Genomic DNA, 21,848 nt, shown 5'->3' with positions numbered 1-21,848 from the left:
TCCCTTGACTTCTATCTACTCCTCCTCCTCCTCCTTTTTCCTCTCCACCCAACAAAATACTTTTCCCCAAACGAAATCTCTCAAAACCCTCGTATGCCCTCTGGATCCAGGTCACAGCCTTAGTTATATTCCAACAAAGATTCCAGTAGAGATGAGGGTCTCCGCATAAAATGTATATGCGTTTTTCGATTCAATGAGGGCATCGTTTGTGTTGTGTGACTGCCTTGATTTCCCTATAATCCCCTATTCCATCGTCCACATTCCGATTGCCTCAGCACTCCTATTACCATCTCCAAGATTACACCCACCCATCTGTCCAAGTCAAAAAGGTATCAAGAACCCCCTACCACAAATGATATACCAAAAATTTCCATTCATCTCATCCAATAAACGCCGAGACCCGATTTCCAAGTGGTATCCTTCCTTCCATCCGCCTATCCATACCCTTTCCATCCCTTTATATGTGTACCGCCGGATGTAGCCCCTCTAATGCATCGCTCGCTCAACTTCGTTTGTCCACCCCCCTATATACATACATACATACATACATACATACAGAATTATCGGACAGATCTATTATCCTTCCTAACCACTCTTACAATAAAGAAAAGAACCAAAAACAAAATGCACTCTCTTCCTCTCCCTTTGGAACATCATCTCCCCACGCCAACCAAACTATATATCCAGCTTGCCTCAGGTACACTTCCCGCCTGCAGACACCACTTCCTCGTCCTCCCACTCACTCTCCCTATAGGTCCTACCATTCCTACCTCGCCATTAGGTCCCACAACATCCTCCCATACATTACACGTGACTCCCTTATTGCCGATCATGCTAAAGCAATTAGCACCTAGCACAACGTCTAACAGCACCTCCACCTTTTCATCTGGGTCCTCAGCTTTCATGGGTTTTCTAGTAACGAGAATACGGCGTTCAATGCCCTGGTCTACAGCACAAGCTTGACGCATTCCAGGTGGTGGTGCTGTAACAGTTAATCTTGCATTCCCGCAATCCCGCCACTTGGATCTTGTTTCTAGGTAATACAGGCGTATTTTAATATTCTCAGAGGTAAGATTCACACCACCATATGATGTCGAAGTACCTGCCAAACTTGCAGGATGGGGTGTTTGAGGTGGAGCAAGACCGGAGGAACTAGTGTACAGACTTGATGGACTAGATCCACGTCCTGATTCGATGGAAGACTTTGCAATATTAAAAAAGGAACTTCCTGTTAATCTTTTGAAGGATTCGGAAAGACGAGAAATAGACGGAGAGCTACTTTGCTCAGAGTTGACAACGGATGGTGCGCGTGTTGATGCACGATAGCTCTTCTTTCGTCCAAAGCTCAAGAAGCTTCGTTTTTTACTGGCAACCGCAGTTTCGTAAGTTGCACCACCATAGGAATTGAGTAGTCGTTCTTCTTCTAGCTTCTTATATGTTGGGTTGTTCATGCGAGCCTGATGAATTGAGTTGTACAGATCAACGCATGCACGGTTGTGTAGACTGTGATATCGGATGGTAGGGCTGCATTTGACTCGAGAATCACTTGTTGGGGGAGAATGGATTTCAATATCGAGTGAATTGCTTTGCCTGAGTGTCACAACAGGTGTGAGTACCTGACCAAGTAATGGTCGCTTGTCCTCGTTCGAGCTTGTATCTTCTGGACCTCCGACAACGGACTCTTGAATGGTTGAAAGAACTGCAGGGGAGGAATGCCTGGAAGACATTTCATGTACTTCGATTAATCCTGGACGAATGATAATGGAACAAGATTTCGAATGAACATCGTCCCAACGACCCTTAGCATTGTTCCAGGTTGTAACTGTAGCGACGTGCCTTCTAATATCTGAATTGTCGACCTTTGGTACGATTGGAATTCGAGGCGTAGAGTTCACAGGTGGCAAAGTAACATTGGGCAGACTGTACAGAGAGGTTGTAGGTGAAATGGCACGTCTGCCATATATGGTTGGAGCAGGTTCGGCTTCAGGAAGATCAGCAGCTTCAAGTTCGTCGAGCTCATCTAGTTCATCTTCATCCGAACTAGATGACGACTCTTCTTGTTCCGTGTCGGATTCTTCAGATGATGAGTATGACATTTCAGAAACCTCGGAAACCGAAACCTCAGATCTCTCAGACCTCTCCGATATATCAGATATATCAGAAGGTCGGTATTCATGTTTCAGTGGAGAGGAAGTGCGTCGAGACCTTGATCTTGGCGCTGGGGGCTCAATGATTATTGGTTGTTTGAGACCACTAGGAGACATTGAACGATGAGCTGGCGGTGGTGGTGGAGCACTCTCTTCTTCTGCAAAATCAGGGCTACGAGATCGTTCAGACATATCATCTGGATCTACTGGATCATACGAGGTACGGCGAATGTAATCTTTTGTAGTGGATTCGCTATCGATTGAGGCAGCAGAGCTTGTTTTGCGAACTTTAGGTATATGAGGTAATTCTTCAGAGGGTGTGAGGGGTCGGCGAGATGTTCTGCCTGGTGTAGATGCACGACTCTCAGATTCCTCAAAATCATCATTATCTCTGCTTTCTTCGTCCGAATCGTTAAGAACAAGTTGGCTTGACAGAGGTGAACTTGGCGTGGATCGAGTACGAGTATGAGAATGGTACCTCGAAGATTTGGAATGTCTTCTAGATGGTTGACCAGTAATTTCATCATGAGAAACATCTCGATGTCTCCGTGGCGGGGATGATGTTTCTTTTCGGTCTATCTTTAGGGGGGCTGGAATTTCTACAGATGACATAGTAGAGAAGGTTGAAGATCGTGGTCTTTCTTTTGAATGGTGCTTTCTTCTTCTTCGACGAGCACCAATTGGCAGCTCATTATCATCAGGATCGCCGGCCTCGCTTATTTCTGACGGATCCATAGACATCATTGATATTGTATCTGCGTTGTCTGGTATCGAGCTCAAAACCGGTTGAGGCATTGGGATAGACCCTAACATTTCTATCCACTCGGCAGCAGTCTCAGGCTCAGCACCTTTCAGAAGTAAACTCTCTCGCCATTCCATAGGTCTTTGTATCCCACGGATCATGATTATTAGCTCATCAGGCTTCTCACCAGCGCAAGCGGATATGAAATCTCTATCGATTGGTGGGAATAGCAAGTAACGATGCGTCGCTTCTGGTGTGATTTCTGATGCACAAATCAGAACATCACCAGGGTCAATTTCGTCTGAAAGATTATCCCGGAGTATCAATTCTACACGGCACTCAATTCTTTGGCCGTTAGAATGAGGAAAGTCGAGATCAAAGAAATCTTTAGCCGAGACTTGTCTATTACGGTCAATGTGAGCATCTTCAACTGGAGCAAGCGTTTGCGGATTGCGGGCTCGAGTCGCATCAGTATTGTTTGCATATAGATCTTCGAGTCTAGCGTGTTCTTCTTTAACACGACGACGAGCCGTTTCTTGCAAATCCTCAAATATTTTCAACGCTTTACCTGAGAGTTCAGAATGATTGAGTTTATCAAGACCCTATGATAAGTTAGAACCTAGCAAATGGATAATTCGTTGAATAGAGGTGATGAGAAGACTAAAATACGCACCTTTGTTAGTTTTGCAAGATATTTTATCCTGACAAGTGGCCTCTTGAGCAAGAAAGCGACATCAACACGTTCTCCATTTGAGTTCACAATATCTCCATCAGCATTGCGCGGGACACTGTCAAGAGGTGATTCTTTCTCTTCAGCAGACGATTTGCGCGAAGCTGGTGCTAAATTGACAACAACATCCTGGAAGCCTAATCTCCACGCACGAGTGTAGTCTTGGTAAGTTCGATGGGCTCGCTGGAGCCAGACTATGAGGGCGTCTGGATCTTGGAGTGGTATGCGCCTATGTAGACTCTTTAAACGCTCGAGAGCAACACCCATATCGACAATTGGCTTGGTAAGAAATGTTTCGTTCATGTCTGTAGAGTCGGGATTGAAGAGGCCAGCGGCAATTGCAGAGTCTGATTTAGACAGAACGCAAGTTAAGAGAACTGGTATCACGCCATCAACCAGAGTTTTCAATTCTCTCATGTACTTAGCTTCGTCGCCCGCTAATTCACGCATCAGATCCATCTCAGTAGCAGTCTCTAGGCTGCTTCGAGCCGTACGCACACTTCGAGCCGATCTAATACTTTTTGTACGACCAGCTGGTGGGGCATCGGGTAATGACAACATAGACACCAAGTCAGAGTGCTTTGTAAGTCGTCTTTTAAGTCCCGATCTGTTGCTTCTCCTGCGTGAGACGTTGGAATCAGACCGCCCGGTCTCGGTAGTGGCTTGAGTGAGAGTAGTTTTAGTGAGGTTAGATGAAGTGTCTACGGACGAAAGAGTGCTAAAAGTTTCCACAGATGCAATTTTTGATAAATGATGGTTGCCAGAGCTTCCACCTCTTCTCTTCCGCCTCGGTCTGTCGGAATTGTCTCGGTGTCCGTCTGGGACTTGAAGGTGAGTACCAGAAGAGCGGCTACGCTGAGAATTGGTATTGTCAGGTGTTTGTAGGCTACGACCAGAATTCTTGAGCTCGTCTACATCGTGGTTTTCTTTCTCGTGGTATTCATCATCTTCTGCGTCCAGGATACCCTCAAATGTAGACTCGCCTCGGAAAGCCTCTAGTAAAGCATCTTTGAAAGGCGATTTCTTAGCTGCCTTGATCACGGGAGGAGAAGCAGCACGTAAAGCTGGACTACGTCTAAGACCAGCTGCAGGTGGAGTTGGGGGCTTCTTGAACTCGATTGGATCATCCAGAACACGTCCCAGAGGAGATTTATCGTTGTGGCTTCTGAAGCTGGTATCTGAAGTTTTCCGAACGCGCTTCTGTCTACTCCCAGTTCCTCTGCGCTCCTCTTCAAGTGCTTGTTTCTGGTCTTGGTCAGGCTTGGGAGTATGTCTCTCACTATCATCTATCTCTGTAGATACTTCTGTTAATGCGGGAGTCGAAACAGGACTTGGGACATCGAGGAAAGGATCTGGGGTGCTATTGAGCCAAGACTCAATTGTTGGAGGCCGATTTACACCACCTCTAGGAGGCATTTCAGGGGCATCATGCGTATCATGCATAATCTTTTTCCCTTCATTATAGACGCGCTTGAGAACTTTGGGCACTAGGTGACTAGGATTTCTTTGGGGCTTAGGTTTATTTCCAGTGTTCCCCGCCTCGGCACCAATAGGCAGATCCAAGGTACTGAAAGCAGAGTCGCCAAAGGGAATCCCGTCAACCGATGGAGATGGTGAACGGGATTTCCTTCTTTGTTTCCGGGAGCTTGGAGAACGACGAGTGGGAGTTTCTACATTTGTATCGTCCAAGTCGCCATCGGAGCGATCGTTCATGTCTTTCCTTTCAGTCTCCTTCAGTGGCTTGATATGCTTCTCTGATGATTTACGCTTATGAGAATGCTCATCTGAGATCTCTGGTTTCAGAGGGGTTTGCTTGCCGTCTTTATGAACAGGTGTAGGTTTCAGGCTGATACCATCGAGAAAAGGGTTGCCTCCGGAACTCTGTTTCTTAGCCTCAGGAGCCCTCCATCTCGCTTGAACAGGCTTTACTCTAATGCCATCTTCCCACCGACCATTCGGTCCACATGCCTTGACTCGAATGCCATCATTCGCTGGAGTTCGAGATGGTTCCGATTTAGGGGTGTGTTTTCCTTTCGACGAACTAACAAGGCTTTCCTTGGATCCATTGTTCGAATTCTTTCGCGAGCTTGGGGTACTCCTTGACTCGACTTTGATTTTGTTCTTTGAGGGTTTCCGGGTCGGTTCTTCCTCCTCCTCCTCTATTTCAACTATAATTTCTCCTAAAGACTTGGCCCTCATTTTGCCCTTATTTTCCCCACGGGGATTTTGCTGTGGGTTCTTGCCCGCTCGTGAAGTAGATTGGGCCGCTCCATGCTCCCCCGACTCAGCCTCCGTACGCTTGACCCAATCAGCGATTTTGCTTTCCAACTTGGGATTAGCAGCCGTCTGTTGAAGAAAGTCTTTAGGTATAGCTCGCATTGTGACTTTGATGTCCTTTTTCTTTGGAGAGGTCTTGGTCTTATTCATCACCCAATGATCATCGCTTATAACTCTTTTTCGGGGCGCACTTTTGCTCCTTACTTCTGCGGCCCAATCTTCAGGGTCTCTATTTTTCCGCCGTCCAGGTCGAGTATTTGGGTTTCTGACATGAAGCCTGTTGTCCTCGGTGACAACACTGGGCCCAACCACACTCTCTTCCTCCACCTCCACTATTATCTCATCCAGCTCCGACTCTGGATCATCAGCTTCTTCAATGGCAGCTGCTGCACTAGCTTTTTGCCATTGCTTAACCCGATCGTGTACTCCTCCTGGCTTTTGAATCCTATTCACAGTGCTTTCCCGCATCTCCGCCTTGACTGCGTCAAGACTTTTTCGTCTTTGGCGACTTGCTGATGGTCTGCCCAGCAGAAAATCAGTAAGCAATGTCGGCTCCGATTTCTTGGATGGTGGTCGCTTGTGTATGGGCGCATTGGCAGGAGTCCGCGGCTTGACACCCGGCTTTCGTATAGCTGTACCATTGGGAGTGCTCCTGGCGGGTGATGTCTTCTGCGGGGCAGTTGGAGACTTGGGTTGGGCCGGGGCTGTCTCATCTTTTTCGGGTTCGGGGGAAGGCATGGTCTAACAAGTTGCATAGCGTCAGTGGCTCTTCGGAGCATAGATAACAGAATAATTTGCGCAAAGTTGGGTTTGGAAACAATATTCAACTTTGAAAAAAAACGTTAGATGCGCACCTTGATTAAGACCAATTCCCAACTCTAACATGCGGCGACTCAAATGGTAGTAGTATATTGTAGCAAACCATCGAAGCAGGTTCTTGTGTTGACGTACATGAAGGCCGTTGTAAAATTATTGAATTGCGCCAATGTTCATTGACCCACGAGGAATGGCAGAATGTGACTTTGTGAGAACTTCCCCCAGTCAATTGGGCGCTGAAATGTGCTGTCAGTTGATAGGGCAACCCGAGTGATGAGATGGGACGAAGATGAAATATCGCTACTCGATGTCAACTGTCAATTGTCAATTGCCAATTGACGTAGATTCAAGAATCTGTCTGAGGTTGAGAACAGTGGTAATATCAAAAACGAATGATTTTCTGTCCTAATCTCACAATGATATTGTTTGCATTATGGGACCAAAGTGTGTTTATCATTAGTTGTATTGTCCCGCACGGTTGTGTGTTATTGTTGTTTATTTCGCTTTGGATCTTGCACTGTATGTATGGCTGGAGCTTGATTTGTTGACGAGAACCTTATTCGTGGCGGTGCAAGGACATGGTAACCTTTATTGTCCTTTATTGTCCTTTATTGTCCTTTATTGTCCTTTATTGTCCTTTATTGTCCTTTATTGTCCTTTATTATCGTCCGTGGGATGGGCAGTTGAGGTGGGATTCATGCATTTCGATACACAAGCTGAATAAAGTCAAGAGGAAGCCCCAGCAGGTGTCGTTTGAGAAGTTTGCTTTTTCTTCGTCGCCCAACCTAGGTTCATCACATCAAGGCATTAGGTTCTGGGTAAACTCTGCTCTAGATAAGGAGATAACTCGGATGATTCGATACAAACCAACAAATTGGAATGGCAGGAAAGGAAAGGAAAGGATGGATCAACATCCATTCATGCCCACCAAAAATGGAGATGGAGCCTAGAGCAGCCGCCCGCTTGAAGAAGATTATTATTAGATACTGGGTACTATGTATTACGAACGCTAAAAGCAGGTACGGACAACAGAAAGTTTCACAATCACGTGAGTGTGTGTGTGATAAAGTGTGATAGCAACAACATTTTTGTGGATACTAGGTAGATTCAAGTACCTAGTCAGAATGAGATAGAAAAGTGTCTATTAAATAATGGTATGGCGGCAATGAATCATGAGAGAACCCGTTTCATTCAACGAGGATGCTTGAGTATGAGGTTTATTATTATGTATAGTACGATTATTGCTCAACGTGCAGAAAGTTGGTCGTCTCGAAGTATTACCAGGAAGTCTTGCTGGTGTACCTCGAAGCTTTCCTTGATTGGTTCTTAGCTCAAAATTAAGCTTTGTTCGGACTAACTATTATTCCGCATACCCCTGTCAAATATTATTCATCCCCTCTCCAAAAATCCCACCTATTGATACTTGGAAATCCCATTGCTGAGACTCAATCATGTCGACGTTTAAGTCGTATACTTATTTTCAATGTCCTTGTTCTGATACATCGATTCCTGCAAATTCTTCTACACCTCCGGATTCCCCAACTCACGAAGAAGAACGCACGTTTGATCCAAGAGCTCCACGCGCGAACTATAGCTTATATCCACTGGAACATCTTCTATATTGTGAGGATTGTCACCAAATTCGATGCTCGAGATGTGTATTAGACGAGATAGTGACTTGGTATTGCCCGAGCTGTTTATTTGAGGTACCGAGTAGTACAGTAAAGAGTGAAGGTAACAGGTTAGTAAACATGGCCTTACGATTTATTGTTTCGGTGTCAACTCCCTGAGAGAAAGGTCTAGATCCTAATGTGCTACTACCAATCACTTAGATGCACAAGATCTTGTTTCCAATGCCCAATATGTATATCGCCTCTCTCAGTCAATGAGGCGCCAATTCCAGAAGTACCCAATGTTTCGCCATCTCCGACAGCACCCTATATTCTTCACTGCGCCTACTGTATGTGGAGTTCGACCGAAATTGGCATACGATTTGAGAAGCCAAACTCCGTATATTCACAGTTGTCCAAGATAAAAAATGGTGGTGATCCACTGATAAGTGCAAAAGAACGCCGTCGAGATAGAGATGAAAGGCGGTCATCTTTGGCTACAGAAACGATTCTGGAAGAGGCGGATGAGGTCATAGAAAAACATGTAGACCCAAACGAGAAACTTGATACAGAAAGTCAATATGCGAACCTAAAATCATTTTATCAGGGCCAATTGGCAGATTCAAATCCAAGCAGCGCGCTAGGATTTTCCAATGATTATGGATATGGATCCCCCGGAGCATTAACTCGAATAATGGGCCTTTACACAGGTGGAAGTTTTGGCGACCGAAAAGCGAAATCTAAAACTGCAAGTATGCGAGAAGCGTGTGATTCAACCGAAGGACTCCAAGTCTACGATCCTGAAGCTGAGTCTGTGGCCGTCTCACAACTTCTCAAAGACGGCTGGGAAGGTACAATTGCGACCGAGCAAAGAACAAATCAGACATCACCTTCGACCCGATTCCTCGACTCTCTTCGCCCAATTCCTTGCCTCCTCCGCACCAAACGTTCCAAACGTTGCCGTACCTGTCGTCATATTCTGTCCAAACCTGAATCCAAGGTCCCAACCACACGCTTCCGCATTCGCCTCGTCGCTCTCTCCTACATACCATCCATCAGCCTCTCCCCCCTTCAACCCGCCCCCAGTCCGACTCCCGCCCAAATAACCCTCACCCCCCTCAAGCCAACTCAATTCCTCCTAACTTTCAAAAACCCCCTGTTCGAACCCGTCAAAATATCTCTCGCAACAAAAGGTCTCACGACCGACCGGCACGCCTCCAAAGTCATCCTTCTTTGTCCCCAATTTGAAGTCGGCGCCAACACAGATATGTGGGACGAAGCCCTCCAGGATTCCTCGTCTTCCGCCCACGATCGGAAACATTCGACCGCTACCCATGGCAGCATGGCGAGCATTGATCTCAGCAACGAAGCGCACGGAAAACCCTGGGACAAAGGTCGCAATTGGACAAGCGTAGTCGTCGAAGTCACACCCGGGAAACTTAAGGCGAAATTGCCCGGACTAGAGCAACAGAGGAGATTGGAAGAAGAAGTGCAAAAGGAAAGAGTGGAAGAAGACGCCGACGTGTGCGAAATCGCGGTTTTCGTAAGAGTGGAATGGGAGGCGGATGCGGCTGGTGATGGAGATGGGGCTGGGAAATTGGGGGGATTGGTGGATAGGGATGGGAGGGAAAAAAGGGAGCTGGCTTATTGGTGTGTGGTGGGCGTGGGGAGGATCGGTAAATGAAAAATTGAGGGTGGGAGTTGGAGGGTAGGAAGACTTTCAATCTTAATGTCGATTGTTTTCCTGGCTTTTGTCAGACCAAAGACCCGAAAGACACCTAGATTGGAAGACTATGCGCTTGAGAATATCAGTCTAGTATCAAGTACCTTGGCATCGAAGAGACAGGAAATCCTAGGCATTGAAGCTTCGGCGTTGAGTTTAGCAAGAATGGGCACAATGACCGCAATCCTTTAAAATCCTGGCCAACGACTGAGTCCGAATACTGCGGGTACTACTGGTATAGGGAATATGATACCTTGGAAGAGAGCGCGAGCCAGCGCGTGGATATGAAGTGAGCAACAAGGAAGCGTAAGACCATTGATTTTAAGGATGGAAATTTATACCCAATTGCCATTCCATTCTGATCTAGCGAACAAAATAGAATTAGAAGAAATATGATACCACATTATGGATTCAAACATGACATCAATTGAACTCATAAACTAGACTATGATTCTTGGACAATTTTTACTTTCTTATTTTCTCCTCTTATTCTCATTCTCTAACAAGCTACTGAGTAATGCGATGAATAATGAAGACCTGTACGCCAGGACCTGAATGTACACCTAATAGAAAAAAGTACTAAAACGAGAAAAACGACAACCTTCCATAACCTAACAAGAGAGAATCCGTAGTAATTTGTGATGAGGCATGCCAAAGAAGCGTGTGTTCAGAGTCATTCGAATTTCTTCGAAGAAATAAACTTCAATTGAGTTTATGCTGAAGGGCGACTTGATGCGCGGGTAGTATGGTGGTAAATAGATGAGGAAATAGATGAGGTTTACAAGGATCGGACGTAACGTCCAGAAACCATACAATGATCTCTCTCGAAAGGTTCTGTAGTAGATCATGGTTAGCTGTGGAAAAACAAGTGGGTTGACATGGGGAAAAGCTTACCTAGAGTCAATTGCTCCAAAGGCTTAATTCTCTCCTCTCTCAATTTTTGGACTTCTCTAGCGAAAACAGCTTCTGGTGCGGCTGTGGAGTCGATACAAGATGCCTTGATGGAAACCAAAATACCACCACCAACCTTCAAGAACAAATGTGCGTTCAATCCGACAATACGGGCTTGATCAGGTTGTGCAACATCGGCGAAGATAACATCGACCATAGAGACCAACATTCTGTACTTAAGTGGGTGACGAGCGTCCTCAATGATTGGGATGACGTTTGTGCGGTGGGTAGCCATGTTGATAAGATCACGGCCAGATCTGTGGGAGAATTCGACGGCGAAAACAGTTCCTGTGGGTCCAACGATATCGGCAACGTGGGAAACTGAAGTTCCAGAAGCGGAACCAAGGTAAAGAACCTTAGCACCGGGCTTGATGAAAATCTCATCCATACCACCGAGAACACCTGCTGCAATCTTACTTCTGAAAGGATTCCAGACACGGTATTCGGTCTTGGTGGTGCTTGGAGTGCCATCTTCGTTGGCTGGGCCGGCGCCCTCGACACTGATGCGCTTCTCGCCGTATACAGATTCACCTGGGCTAAGGTTCTTGGTGACCAACATATCTTCCTTGCCACGAGCGACGAAAATTCCTTCATGACGATGGGGCTCCTGAAAAAAAATGTTAGAACTCAATTGAAGTCCAATTCAACTGCAAATACTTACGACAATGGTCTTAGCACCTCCTCTGGCACCAGCACCTCCACGACCTCTTGGAGCACCACGTCCTCCACGAGGAGCTCCTCTTCCACCACCACGTCCGCCTCCACGTCCTCCACGGTCTCCACCACCTTTTTACAAAGTCAGCGGGATTCAATCAAAACATTGGCGCATGCGCATTGAGCCATTAAGATTCAAATCGCATTGGAAATATAAAAATACGAACCTCTTCCACCACCTCTTCCTCCAAAGCCTCCGCGACCACCACGATCACCACCTCTTCCCCCGCCGAAACCTCCACGTCCTCCACGGTCGCCGCCACGAGCACCTCCTCTTGGTGTGTATGCCATTTCTGCTTTAAAGTTTAGGAATTGAAAGTGCAGAAAAAAGTGTAATTGAGGCCGAAAAAATACTTGTCGGACGATTCGAGATTCTTGGGCGACGGGTCAATTGGATGCAATAAAAATTCTGGAGGTGAAATTTTGGGATTTTTTTTTAGGCGAAAAGGTCAAAGCTCCTGCAACTTATCACGTGTGTATGCTAGGCTTGATGCACGAGAGCATTTTAGGACTCTCGTTAGCATGTTATTGGAGGAGGCAAACCCTTTTGTCGATAAGGGAAATGGATAAAAAATTATCATCAACGGCTGGTAATGTATGTTATACCTGTGTCAGGTTGGTTTTGGATGACTTTCGGGAATACATCTGTGTTTTTACCATCCTGTCATGACTTGTATTGTGTTCGAGTTGGAACATTATGCTTTTCGCAAAGAGGCTCACCGGGAACCTTTCGCACCTTGCCAGTAACTTTTTTTTATGAATTTTCTGCAGCTATCGCCAGCATTCATCCTTTTCCCTCTCGTCGATGCAAGCTGCCAGGGAGTTTAGATTTTTTTTAAGGAAGTGAGACTACAGTGAGTTGACAGTGAGTTGGAGAATTAGAAAGAAAAAGCTAGGTGGCATTCCCTTCACAAGGCGAGTTATTTTGGACTGACAAGATTCTCGAGTCTACGAATTTCTCTCCGTGTATGTCTCTCTTTATTACTCGTCAGGTAAAGTTGCGACGCAATCGTTTATCTTCACAGTTGAAGAAATACGATCCGTGGCATTCCTGAATTCGGGGATACTTCATCGCATTACCAGGGAGATTCCAACAGCGTTTATTCGCGAATACAGCTGGATATTTCCTGGTGCATAGTCCTCTTAATACGTTGTTGTACGATCATGACCGAATAAGTGTTCTCTATCCTTGGCATTCCACTGGCCGGTGCAATATGTTACGATCATGAGATGTGCTTGTACATTTCTAAATGACGTGCTGACCGCGCATTTGATCTTCATCTAGTCTATTTGGAATATACCCTCACAATCCCAAACTTAATCCCTTATCATATTGTATTATGCATAGCACTTTTTATGCTTATAAGACTATATCTCACAATTATACTGTGATCAAACAAGCTTCGTTTTGTCTGATCTCACAACGACTGGGGGGTCCAAGCATCCCTTGTTAATTTGACTACATCAGGAAGTCAATACTCTCAGGATTTTCGTTGATTGATCCAATCATGTCCCAAAAATTCTTTTGATGAACGCTTCTATCATCTCATGTTTTTAACATGGTGTCAGTATGTGGTTTTAGTTGTCAAATGCTCTTGGCTCTGTCTTCACTTACTGGGAGCCTTCCGGATGTATCCATATCCGTTCAATGAGTATCATAAAATTTGGCCAAGGCATTTTTAATCACATCAAGATTACCAGAGGAGTCTGGTGTTCCAAGGAGTGCAATAAGCCTCAATGTATCCGATTCAGTCTGACAACGTGATGGGTATATGCTGTTCCGCTCTGAATGCGGGTTATCACGAAGGGGAGAATTGTAGTATAATAGTCGCTGGCTCTCCCATCATGACAGCAAGTCCTGCACACATCGTAAACTTTGTCACTCATTCACCAGTACTCATTCTCTTACCACATACTTCATTATTCTTTCATCGAGCGCCCCAGCGGCTGCCTTATCTTTTAAGTAATATCAATCTTTAATTACATTCTTTCCTAATAATATAAATCATGCGTTTCACTCTGGTGGCATCATTGATCTTGAGCCTGGCTACCTTAATCATTGCAAGTGAGTACCAGTCTATACTTCATCCAGGTTATTCAGTGCTCCGGACGAGATGATCATATTTGGCTTGTCAATGTTTGGAAACGAGTCAATATCTGCAAGAAGATCAATGTCTAAAATAAGGTGGACATTCGAAGCGGTCTAAACATTCTGGAGGAGATGAATGTTTTGATTGAATTCAGGAATAAAACGATGTCCAATTTTTTGATCAACACTAGAGACTTTTGAATACGCTGATGGCATGGTTCCCGTTTAATAACGTAACTCAGGCCCATATCCTCACCCAGTCCCGGAGACTGATAAGAATATTGCAAGAGGCTTGGTCTATGCTCCTAGGGACTCAAGACAGCAATCGAAGGCGAACTCAAACAATGTGATCATTATCACAAAGACAGAAGAAGAGCAGTTAACGGAAATCTCACGAAACCGCGAGATTCAACTCACCAAGCTTGTTCAAGAGCGGCTCATCATCATCGATCGAACACAAATCGCTAGAGATAACATTAGGAGAAATCACTTCAAGAATTTGAACTCGCAGCAGGTATTTTCTTCTTTTCAAGCGGAAGCCAAAAGTACAGAAATTAATATGACTCCCAGAACATTATCATCATTGTTGTCACACAAATTGTCGATGCTCGGGATAGATCAAACAAAAACGTTCGCTATATGACACATCAAATCCAAGCAGATAACCAAGCCCAGGATACACAATTCGTTGTGGTTCAGCAAGATCAACAGATGACCATCAATGGGGTCAATGTTGCATCTTCTACAGGAACAGCATCTTTGCCTCGAGGCACTGGAACGTTGGCTTCCCCTTCATTTGAGACCTATGATCCAAATGCAACCCCATCGGTATCAAACGTCACCCAGATTCTACCGGTGAATGCCCAAGCTCCAAACTTTGCAGGCGTGAAACAATTCCAGGACCCAGCGATGATCATCGAAGAGGGTCAGAAGGCATTTGTGAATTTCGTGGGCGCTATGGGAAATTAATTTCAGTTATTCATGTCTTCAATGTCAATGTTGCATTTTGAGATGCATGGCAACTGATGAGTGAGGGAAAACTGTTACCCACATATCTTTTGGTAGATCCAAAATTGTATGACGCATCATTCTTCTGTGAGGAATTTAGTTGTCAGCTATAATGCCAATTGTCGATCAATATAGGACTTGAGATGATCTTGGTGCCTGTTCTTGAAAATGGTTCCATCCTAAAGATGCCCTAATAGTGACTACCGGCAGGATCGGTACGTTTTGAGTTTGCAGCAGCCTACCTAGTAGGTCATCGATTGATTTCGAGTGATAGTGCGGTTGCATCTCTTGGCATGTGGGGACTTTGTTTACATAGATACTTGGACATCAACATGAAGAATATCAACAAGATTTGGATAAAACTAACGTTACCTACTTTGATATCTCTCTCTAATAAACTTCAACTTTGCGCAATTCTTATTCGATGAGGTAGAGTCGCTCCTTCTATCCGGTTCTCGGAAAGCTAGATCGTTAGCTTCTCGATCCATTGTAATCTAGATGCGTATGAAAACGTGTACTGGCGGCTGCCGCTGCCCTTGGAAGATGTACCCGTATGATATCTGGATGCTCGATCATGGTTAAATTTATCGTATATGTCATGCCCAGCTAAGCAGCTTGGCTGTTTCTATAGGTATTTATATCCATGACTGATTCTCCTGTAAGAACTTTTCTTGGTCACTTTTCCATCACACCCCAATTCTCCATCTACAACTCCACCCATAACAAACGAGATGCGTTTTTCATACATTCCCACTCTGCTATTGGCACCTCTTGCACTTGCGAGTCCTACCCCAAGCTCAAATGCCATCTCAATCAACCAGCGTGATGTCTCTGTCCCCCTTGAATCTAGAACTCAATATGTCAGTCAAAAGATCAAAAATGTTGTTGACGAGGGTCACAAAGTCACAGAGATGTGCCAAAACTACGAGGGCGGAGTCTTCGAATCCATCAAACTCTATAGGCAATTTAAGACTTGCTACAGTTCAGTTCAGTCGGCCGAAAAGGCTGCGAGCCAGTCGGGACCTATGAGTGAGGATGAAAGCGCGAATGTTGAAGCTGCTTTGGAACACCTCACTCCCGAATTCTTAGAAATCTCAAAAGCTCTTAAAGAACGAGTAAGTTTTTTTTGAACACTTTTGTCATATACTCTCTTTTTTTCCACTACGACAGCTCTGTCGGACAGTGGATTGAGATGATTACTAGAATGCAGTACTGACAAATTTGAATAGAAAAGCATGATTCAAAATACCCGATATGCAAGTTACTTTGCGTCGGAAATTAAGAAACTGCAAAAGAATGTAGACGGTTTATACAATACTTGCCAGAAAAAGGTCACATCCCCCCACCAACCGAAGATCAAGGCGCTCGGGAGTGAAGTAGATGCGCAGTTCGAGATTGTAAAGAAGGAACTTGCCAGCAAATCTAAGGCCCGAAGATCTCTTGAATCTGGATTGGATAATGAGAAACGTGAAGATCTTGAGAAGCGTTTCGATTTGCCAGATTTCTCAGAGTTCTCAGATCTTTCAGAAGGTTTCTCGGAAGGTCTCGAAGGTCTCGAAGGTTCTTCGAAAGGTCTCCCAGGCTTCTCAGGTTTTGAAGGTCTCACAGAAGGTCTCCCAATTGGCGGAAAGAAGGATTAATGTGTGGCTCGGCAGAGGTGCATCTGGCTTTATAGAATTGAACATGTAACGTTGAATTTGATCTAAAGCTTGAAGGATGTGGAGGCCAGATATTTGTATTAATTTTCAGAGATTTGTTTACCTAGAATCATCTACAAAAGTTAATACTGTAACTGATAATGATAATACCCGAATTACATCCGAATTCTCCAGCTATCTTAGCGATATGTATTGAATTAAACTGCATCGGTTTGCTGTAACCTACCTATGAATTTATGTAATGCACGCTCGTTGCTCACACAAATATGAATCTTTACCATAATCATAAGGCCTAATAAATGGATCGATGCCTAGGTAAGAGTGCAGTGACTTGCATTTTTGTCTAGAATAACAACATCTAGGTACCTCTTTGATGGTACATACCTAGGATGATGAACATTGTTTTTGGCACGCTCCTTCCTGGCTGCCCAAGTTTCTTCAAGCATGAGAATAGAAATGAAATGTTATACTTTGCTCTTCAGAACCAAGATGTGACCCAAAATGTTATCCATAAGGAAATTTATATCTTCCCAAAATCATTTGATTCTAGGATCATCAAATTCAGAGTAAGAATGTATGTATGTGTAATATCATCTCATAGGAGTTTCTACAGTCAGTGATGGATGATATTTGTCTGATACATTCCCGGCGAGGCTACCTGTCATTCGGCTATTTCCCGTGAAAGGACCGTGATTAGGTAAGTCAACAACTACCTGGCATTATCTCCCACGAGGCCTCGATACTTACAACAAAACCTCAAAAACACATTCTCCTGCACCAAAAGTAGAATCTTTTGATTCGTTTCACTTCCTGATTTTCTACTGATTGGGGATCGCATAGCATCTGGGTATTTGCCACTTTGTCCCAGACCGCTCTCGTTCGTCCCACATTTCTACCAGTCGATTATCAAATACATAATATCCAGCTTCAAGGGTTGCGCACGATGGATATTGAAGCTTTGAAGGAGCAATGGAGTGAAGTGGAGGATCGTGATGGAGTTCGACTTAGTTGGAACGTTTTCCCAAGCTCTCGCATGGTTCGTCAAACAGATTCTACTCCGCGGGGTACAAGAGCTTATATATTATAGGAAGCCTCGAGGCTTGTTGTCCCTATCGGCGCACTCTATACACCTCTTAAAGAGAAGCCGGATACACCACTCTTACAATTTGAGCCAGTTATCTGCAAGCAGCCATGTAGATCAGTGTTGAACCCCTTCTGGTAAGTCTTACACTGGAAGTACAATTCCGAATTGAGCTCATTGTCAATAGTCAAGTGGATGTCAGAGCACGTCTTTGGATCTGCCCATTCTGCTTATCTCGAAATCCTCTCCCACCTCATTATAAAGATATAAATCCCAACCAAATTCCTCCCGAACTTCATCCTGCAAATACCACGATAGAGTACAGACTTTCACGGCCAGCTCCAAGTCCTCCCATTTTCCTATATGTCGTGGACACTTGTCAAGAGGAGGATAGTCTATCTGCGCTCAAGGAATCTCTTGTGATGAGCTTGAGTCTTCTGCCAGAAAACGCATTGGTTGGCTTAGTTACATTTGGAACCATGGTATGAATATTTTCGCATCCCCAACTTTGCAGCTCTATACTAACCCTCTGAATTTAGGCGCAAGTACACGAAATTGGTTACACAGAATGTCCAAAATCATATGTGTTTAGAGGTAGCAAGGACTACACTGCCAAGCAAATTCAGGAGATGCTTGGACTTTCGGCGGCTGGATTGAGGCCTGGAATGCAACAACCGCAACCTGGTAAACCAATGCCGCCAATGGGACCCGCCGCTCGATTCCTGCTACCTGTCCAACAATGCGAATTCCAGCTCACGAAAGCTCTCGAGCAATTACAAAAGGATCCATGGCCCGTCGCAAATGACAGAAGAAACCTAAGATGTACCGGTGTGGCTTTGAGCGTAGCAGTTGGACTGTTAGAGACTTCGTTCCAGAATGCTGGTGGCCGTATTATGCTATTCGCAGGAGGACCTGCTACCGAAGGTCCAGGTTTAGTGGTTGGTCCTGAATTGAGGGAGCCAATTAGATCTCATCATGATATCGACAGAGATAATATCAAGTATTATAAGAAGGCTCTCAAGGTATGTTTCCCGATTAATTTCCATGGTCAGTTTTAACGAATACAGTTCTATGACAACCTGGCCAAGAGAACAGCACATAATGGTCACATAATAGACATATTTGCTGGTTGTCTAGATCAAGTCGGTCTCCTTGAAATGAAGGGCCTCTCAAACTCGACTGGTGGACATATGATCTTGACAGATAGTTTCACATCGTCTATGTTCAAACAATCATTCGTCCGTGTATTCGAGAAAGATGGTGATGATAACCTGCTTATGGGTTTCAATGCCTCTTTAGAAGTTTTGACTACCAAAGAATTGAAGGTAACTGGTTTGATCGGTCACGCGGTTTCATTGAACAAGAAATCGACATCTGTAGGAGAAACAGAATGCGGTATTGGCAATACTTGTTCATGGAAGATGTGCGGTATTGACCCCAATTCTAGCTACGGAATATACTTCGAAATTGCTGGTCAAGCTGGTCCTGCTCAGCATCAGGCCCAAGCAAAGGGAATGATGCAATTCCTTACATACTATCAGCATTCCTCAGGCCAATTCCACCTCCGTGTGACAACAATCTCTCGCAACTTGAGTGGACCAGCTGGAGATCCTGCGATTGCTCAGTCTTTCGATCAAGAAGCTGCTGCGGTTTTGATGTCCAGAATTGCTGTATTTAAAGCCGAAGTTGACGATGGACCAGACGTTTTACGATGGGTGGATAGAATGCTTATCCGTCTGTGTTCGCGATTCGCCGATTATCGAAAGGATGACCCATCGTCTTTCAGACTTGAGAAGAACTTTACACTTTACCCTCAATTTATGTTTCATCTCAGGAGAAGTCAGTTCTTGCAAGTGTTCAACAACTCACCTGATGAGACTGCATTCTATAGACATGTACTCAACCATGAGGATGTTAGTAACTCTTTGATCATGATACAGCCCACTTTGGACTCGTACACATTCGACCAAGATGGCAGCCAACCTGTACTACTCGATTCTACATCTATCCAACCAACTCATATTCTTCTTTTGGATACTTTCTTCCACATCCTGATATTCCACGGAGAGACCGTTGCAGAATGGAGGAAAGCAGGCTATCAGGATCAAGAAGGATATGAGAATTTTGCATCACTTCTAGAACAACCAAAAGAGGATGCCAGAGTAAGTGCTATAAGTCACATGAATTTGGATACACAGTTTACTGACTCAAGTAGGATTTGATTACCGACCGATTTCCCTTGCCGCGTTTCATCGTTTGTGATGCCGGTGGTTCTCAAGCACGTTTCTTGTTATCAAAACTGAATCCATCTACTACACATACTACGGGTGCATATGGCGGAGTAGGAGCTCAAACAGCACAAACGATCTTTACTGACGACGTCTCTTTACAAACTTTCATGGATCATCTCATGAAGTAAGTTATTCCACTCTAAGCTGTATCCTAAAGTGCACAAAACTAACCCATCTTTTTTCTTTCACAGGTTGGCTGTAAGCGGAACGAATTGATGAGGAGTATTTCTACCAAAAAGAACTGGGGGGCATTTGGAGCGTTGGTGGCGCAGTTTCGCGATGAGATTTGATTCAAGAATTTCGTTGACTTGATTGCGATGTTGATTAGGTATACAATAATAGCTATTAGATCATCTAAATAATGGTTTAGTTGTGATTTCTGATTGAGGTGATTGTTTGTTATTAATAATATTGTAACATTCATCTTCTACTACCTACCTAGGTAGCTATAGGTACTCAAGCATAACATATCTGAGTAGTCAGCCTTACACCTGGCCATGAACCCCGCGGTTTGTCGTAGTTGATGTAATATCCTTGTATTCTTGTGACCTTGTATATTAGGCACACATACATCTGGATCAACACCGTCAACCTTGCCTTAAACCGGACTAGCCTAGTTAACCGAAAGTTTTCCACACATACCAATTTGAAGAATTTCTACAGATTGTGAATTTTGATTTCAACAGAATCAATAGTCGACACCATTCCCACCAAACCGATTCCATTCCACAGTCACCATGCGTAAGAGCCCACCACATATCATCGATACGATAATTCATTGTAACTAACAAGTTAAATTTAGCTCCAAAGTTGGACCCCAATGAGATCAAGATCATGTATGTAACCTACACGAGAAAAATACATCAAAATTCCTCGCCACGATCAACATACGAATTGCGAACTTCGATGTACCATCTCACAACCGAAGTCATGCTAACGATAATTTAATAGCCACCTGAGAGCCACTGGTGGTGAAGTCGGTGCTTCCTCAGCATTGGCTCCCAAGATCGGTCCTCTTGGTTTGTCACCAAAGAAGGTCGGAGAAGATATCGCAAAGGCCACTGGAGACTGGGTATGCACAATCCGCAGAAACGAATAGCAATCGGGAGCGAGAACTGATGAATATGTGTTGTGTAGAAAGGATTGAGAGTCACCGTCAGACTCACCATCCAAAACCGTCAAGCCGCTGTTTCCGTTGTCCCATCCGCCTCCTCCCTCGTCATCAAGGCCCTTAAGGAGCCTCCCCGTGACCGCAAGAAGGAGAAGAACATCAAGCACAGCAAGTCAATTGCTCTTGATGAGGTTATCGAGATCGCCAGAACTATGAGATTCAAGTCTCTCGCAAAGGAGTTGAAGGGTACCGTCAAGGAGATCTTGGGTACTGCTTACTCCGTTGGTTGCCAAGTTGATGGAAGAAGTCCAAAGGACGTTAGCGACGATATCGAGTCTGGAGAGATCGAGAGTAAGTATTTTTTCAGAGGAATTCTTTTTCCGTTCTTTTGCTAACCCTGTAAATTAGTCCCTGAGGAATAAATCAAAATTTACTTCATTAATCGCAATGTTTCACGGGCTACATACTTCACAATAGGCTGGGGGAGCAATGTCAATGATTCAACAAACCAATCTGCTATCTCATACATGGTGATTCCTCGATTTACAGTTAACTTACGCGTGAATTGATGTGAATGTCCCAATATATGAGAATGCCCAAGAGGATGCCAAGAAAGTATTCGAGAATATTTTTATATATATCCTCGACAGGAACGCTTCGATACTGGCACTAGCTGGCAGTATTTGTCAAACGCCCCAGCAAATCATCTTCACACCCCCTAACGACGAGACCGGCAATACTTGTCAAGGCTTCGAGTCGATAATTTCCTCCCCTTTATTGGGTAGTTCGATTCGTGGTTTCAGCAAGCTTTGGAAACCAAGAAAGCAATTGTCCGGCTAGTCACCACAGCATATCCTTCTTCCGAAATGGTTGTAACGGTTCATGAATTTTTGGTTCACA

The 21,848-nt window shown here is 44.5% G+C and overlaps 8 protein-coding genes across 8 annotated transcripts; 6 read left to right on the top strand and 2 right to left on the bottom strand.

Annotated features, from left to right (window-relative positions):
- Nucleotides 1-653: 653 nt before the first annotated feature.
- On the bottom strand, nucleotides 654-6,634 carry EAE98_001852 (uncharacterized protein; the record flags this gene model as incomplete). The annotated part of the gene is made up of 2 exons (XM_038949471.1): nucleotides 654-3,491; nucleotides 3,563-6,634. The coding sequence occupies 2 exons, from the start codon at nucleotides 6,632-6,634 to the stop codon at nucleotides 654-656; spliced, it is 5,910 nt and encodes a 1,969-aa protein (XP_038814456.1).
- Nucleotides 6,635-8,163: 1,529 nt separating this feature from the next.
- EAE98_001851 (uncharacterized protein) lies at nucleotides 8,164-10,006 on the top strand (the record flags this gene model as incomplete). The annotated part of the gene is made up of 2 exons (XM_038949470.1): nucleotides 8,164-8,453; nucleotides 8,545-10,006. 2 exons carry the CDS (start codon nucleotides 8,164-8,166, stop codon nucleotides 10,004-10,006), a joined length of 1,752 nt encoding a protein of 583 aa, XP_038814455.1.
- A 45-nt stretch (nucleotides 10,007-10,051) lies between these two features.
- EAE98_001850 (uncharacterized protein) lies at nucleotides 10,052-10,237 on the top strand (the record flags this gene model as incomplete). The annotated part of the gene is made up of 1 exon (XM_038949469.1): nucleotides 10,052-10,237. One exon carries the CDS (start codon nucleotides 10,052-10,054, stop codon nucleotides 10,235-10,237), a length of 186 nt encoding a protein of 61 aa, XP_038814454.1.
- A 214-nt stretch (nucleotides 10,238-10,451) lies between these two features.
- EAE98_001849 (uncharacterized protein) lies at nucleotides 10,452-12,113 on the bottom strand. The gene is made up of 4 exons (XM_038949468.1): nucleotides 11,878-12,113; nucleotides 11,658-11,782; nucleotides 10,940-11,603; nucleotides 10,452-10,879 (listed from the first exon to the last, which is right to left on the bottom strand). Exons 1-4 carry the CDS (start codon nucleotides 11,999-12,001, stop codon nucleotides 10,824-10,826), a joined length of 969 nt encoding a protein of 322 aa, XP_038814453.1. The 5' UTR covers nucleotides 12,002-12,113; the 3' UTR covers nucleotides 10,452-10,823.
- Nucleotides 12,114-13,539: 1,426 nt separating this feature from the next.
- EAE98_001848 (uncharacterized protein) lies at nucleotides 13,540-14,987 on the top strand. Its single transcript, XM_038949467.1, has 3 exons — nucleotides 13,540-13,775; nucleotides 14,042-14,313; nucleotides 14,370-14,987. The coding sequence occupies exons 1-3, from the start codon at nucleotides 13,718-13,720 to the stop codon at nucleotides 14,766-14,768; spliced, it is 729 nt and encodes a 242-aa protein (XP_038814452.1). The 5' UTR covers nucleotides 13,540-13,717; the 3' UTR covers nucleotides 14,769-14,987.
- Nucleotides 14,988-15,538: 551 nt separating this feature from the next.
- EAE98_001847 (uncharacterized protein) lies at nucleotides 15,539-16,447 on the top strand (the record flags this gene model as incomplete). Its single annotated transcript, XM_038949466.1, has 2 exons — nucleotides 15,539-15,922; nucleotides 16,037-16,447. The coding sequence occupies 2 exons, from the start codon at nucleotides 15,539-15,541 to the stop codon at nucleotides 16,445-16,447; spliced, it is 795 nt and encodes a 264-aa protein (XP_038814451.1).
- Nucleotides 16,448-17,408: 961 nt separating this feature from the next.
- Nucleotides 17,409-20,053, top strand: EAE98_001846 (uncharacterized protein; the record flags this gene model as incomplete). Its single annotated transcript, XM_038949465.1, has 7 exons — nucleotides 17,409-17,501; nucleotides 17,553-17,683; nucleotides 17,734-18,028; nucleotides 18,086-18,568; nucleotides 18,614-19,708; nucleotides 19,762-19,961; nucleotides 20,029-20,053. 7 exons carry the CDS (start codon nucleotides 17,409-17,411, stop codon nucleotides 20,051-20,053), a joined length of 2,322 nt encoding a protein of 773 aa, XP_038814450.1.
- A 521-nt stretch (nucleotides 20,054-20,574) lies between these two features.
- On the top strand, nucleotides 20,575-21,370 carry EAE98_001845 (uncharacterized protein; the record flags this gene model as incomplete). The annotated part of the gene is made up of 5 exons (XM_038949464.1): nucleotides 20,575-20,578; nucleotides 20,640-20,673; nucleotides 20,789-20,909; nucleotides 20,975-21,299; nucleotides 21,357-21,370. The coding sequence occupies 5 exons, from the start codon at nucleotides 20,575-20,577 to the stop codon at nucleotides 21,368-21,370; spliced, it is 498 nt and encodes a 165-aa protein (XP_038814449.1).
- Nucleotides 21,371-21,848: the final 478 nt, after the last annotated feature.

The sequence above is a fragment of the Botrytis deweyae genome (assembly GCF_014898535.1).
Source record: "Botrytis deweyae strain B1 chromosome Unknown BDEW_003, whole genome shotgun sequence".
Classification (NCBI taxonomy): domain Eukaryota; kingdom Fungi; phylum Ascomycota; class Leotiomycetes; order Helotiales; family Sclerotiniaceae; genus Botrytis; species Botrytis deweyae.
Note: the sequence above shows the minus strand (reverse complement) of the source record. Positions and strands in the feature narration are given on the sequence as shown.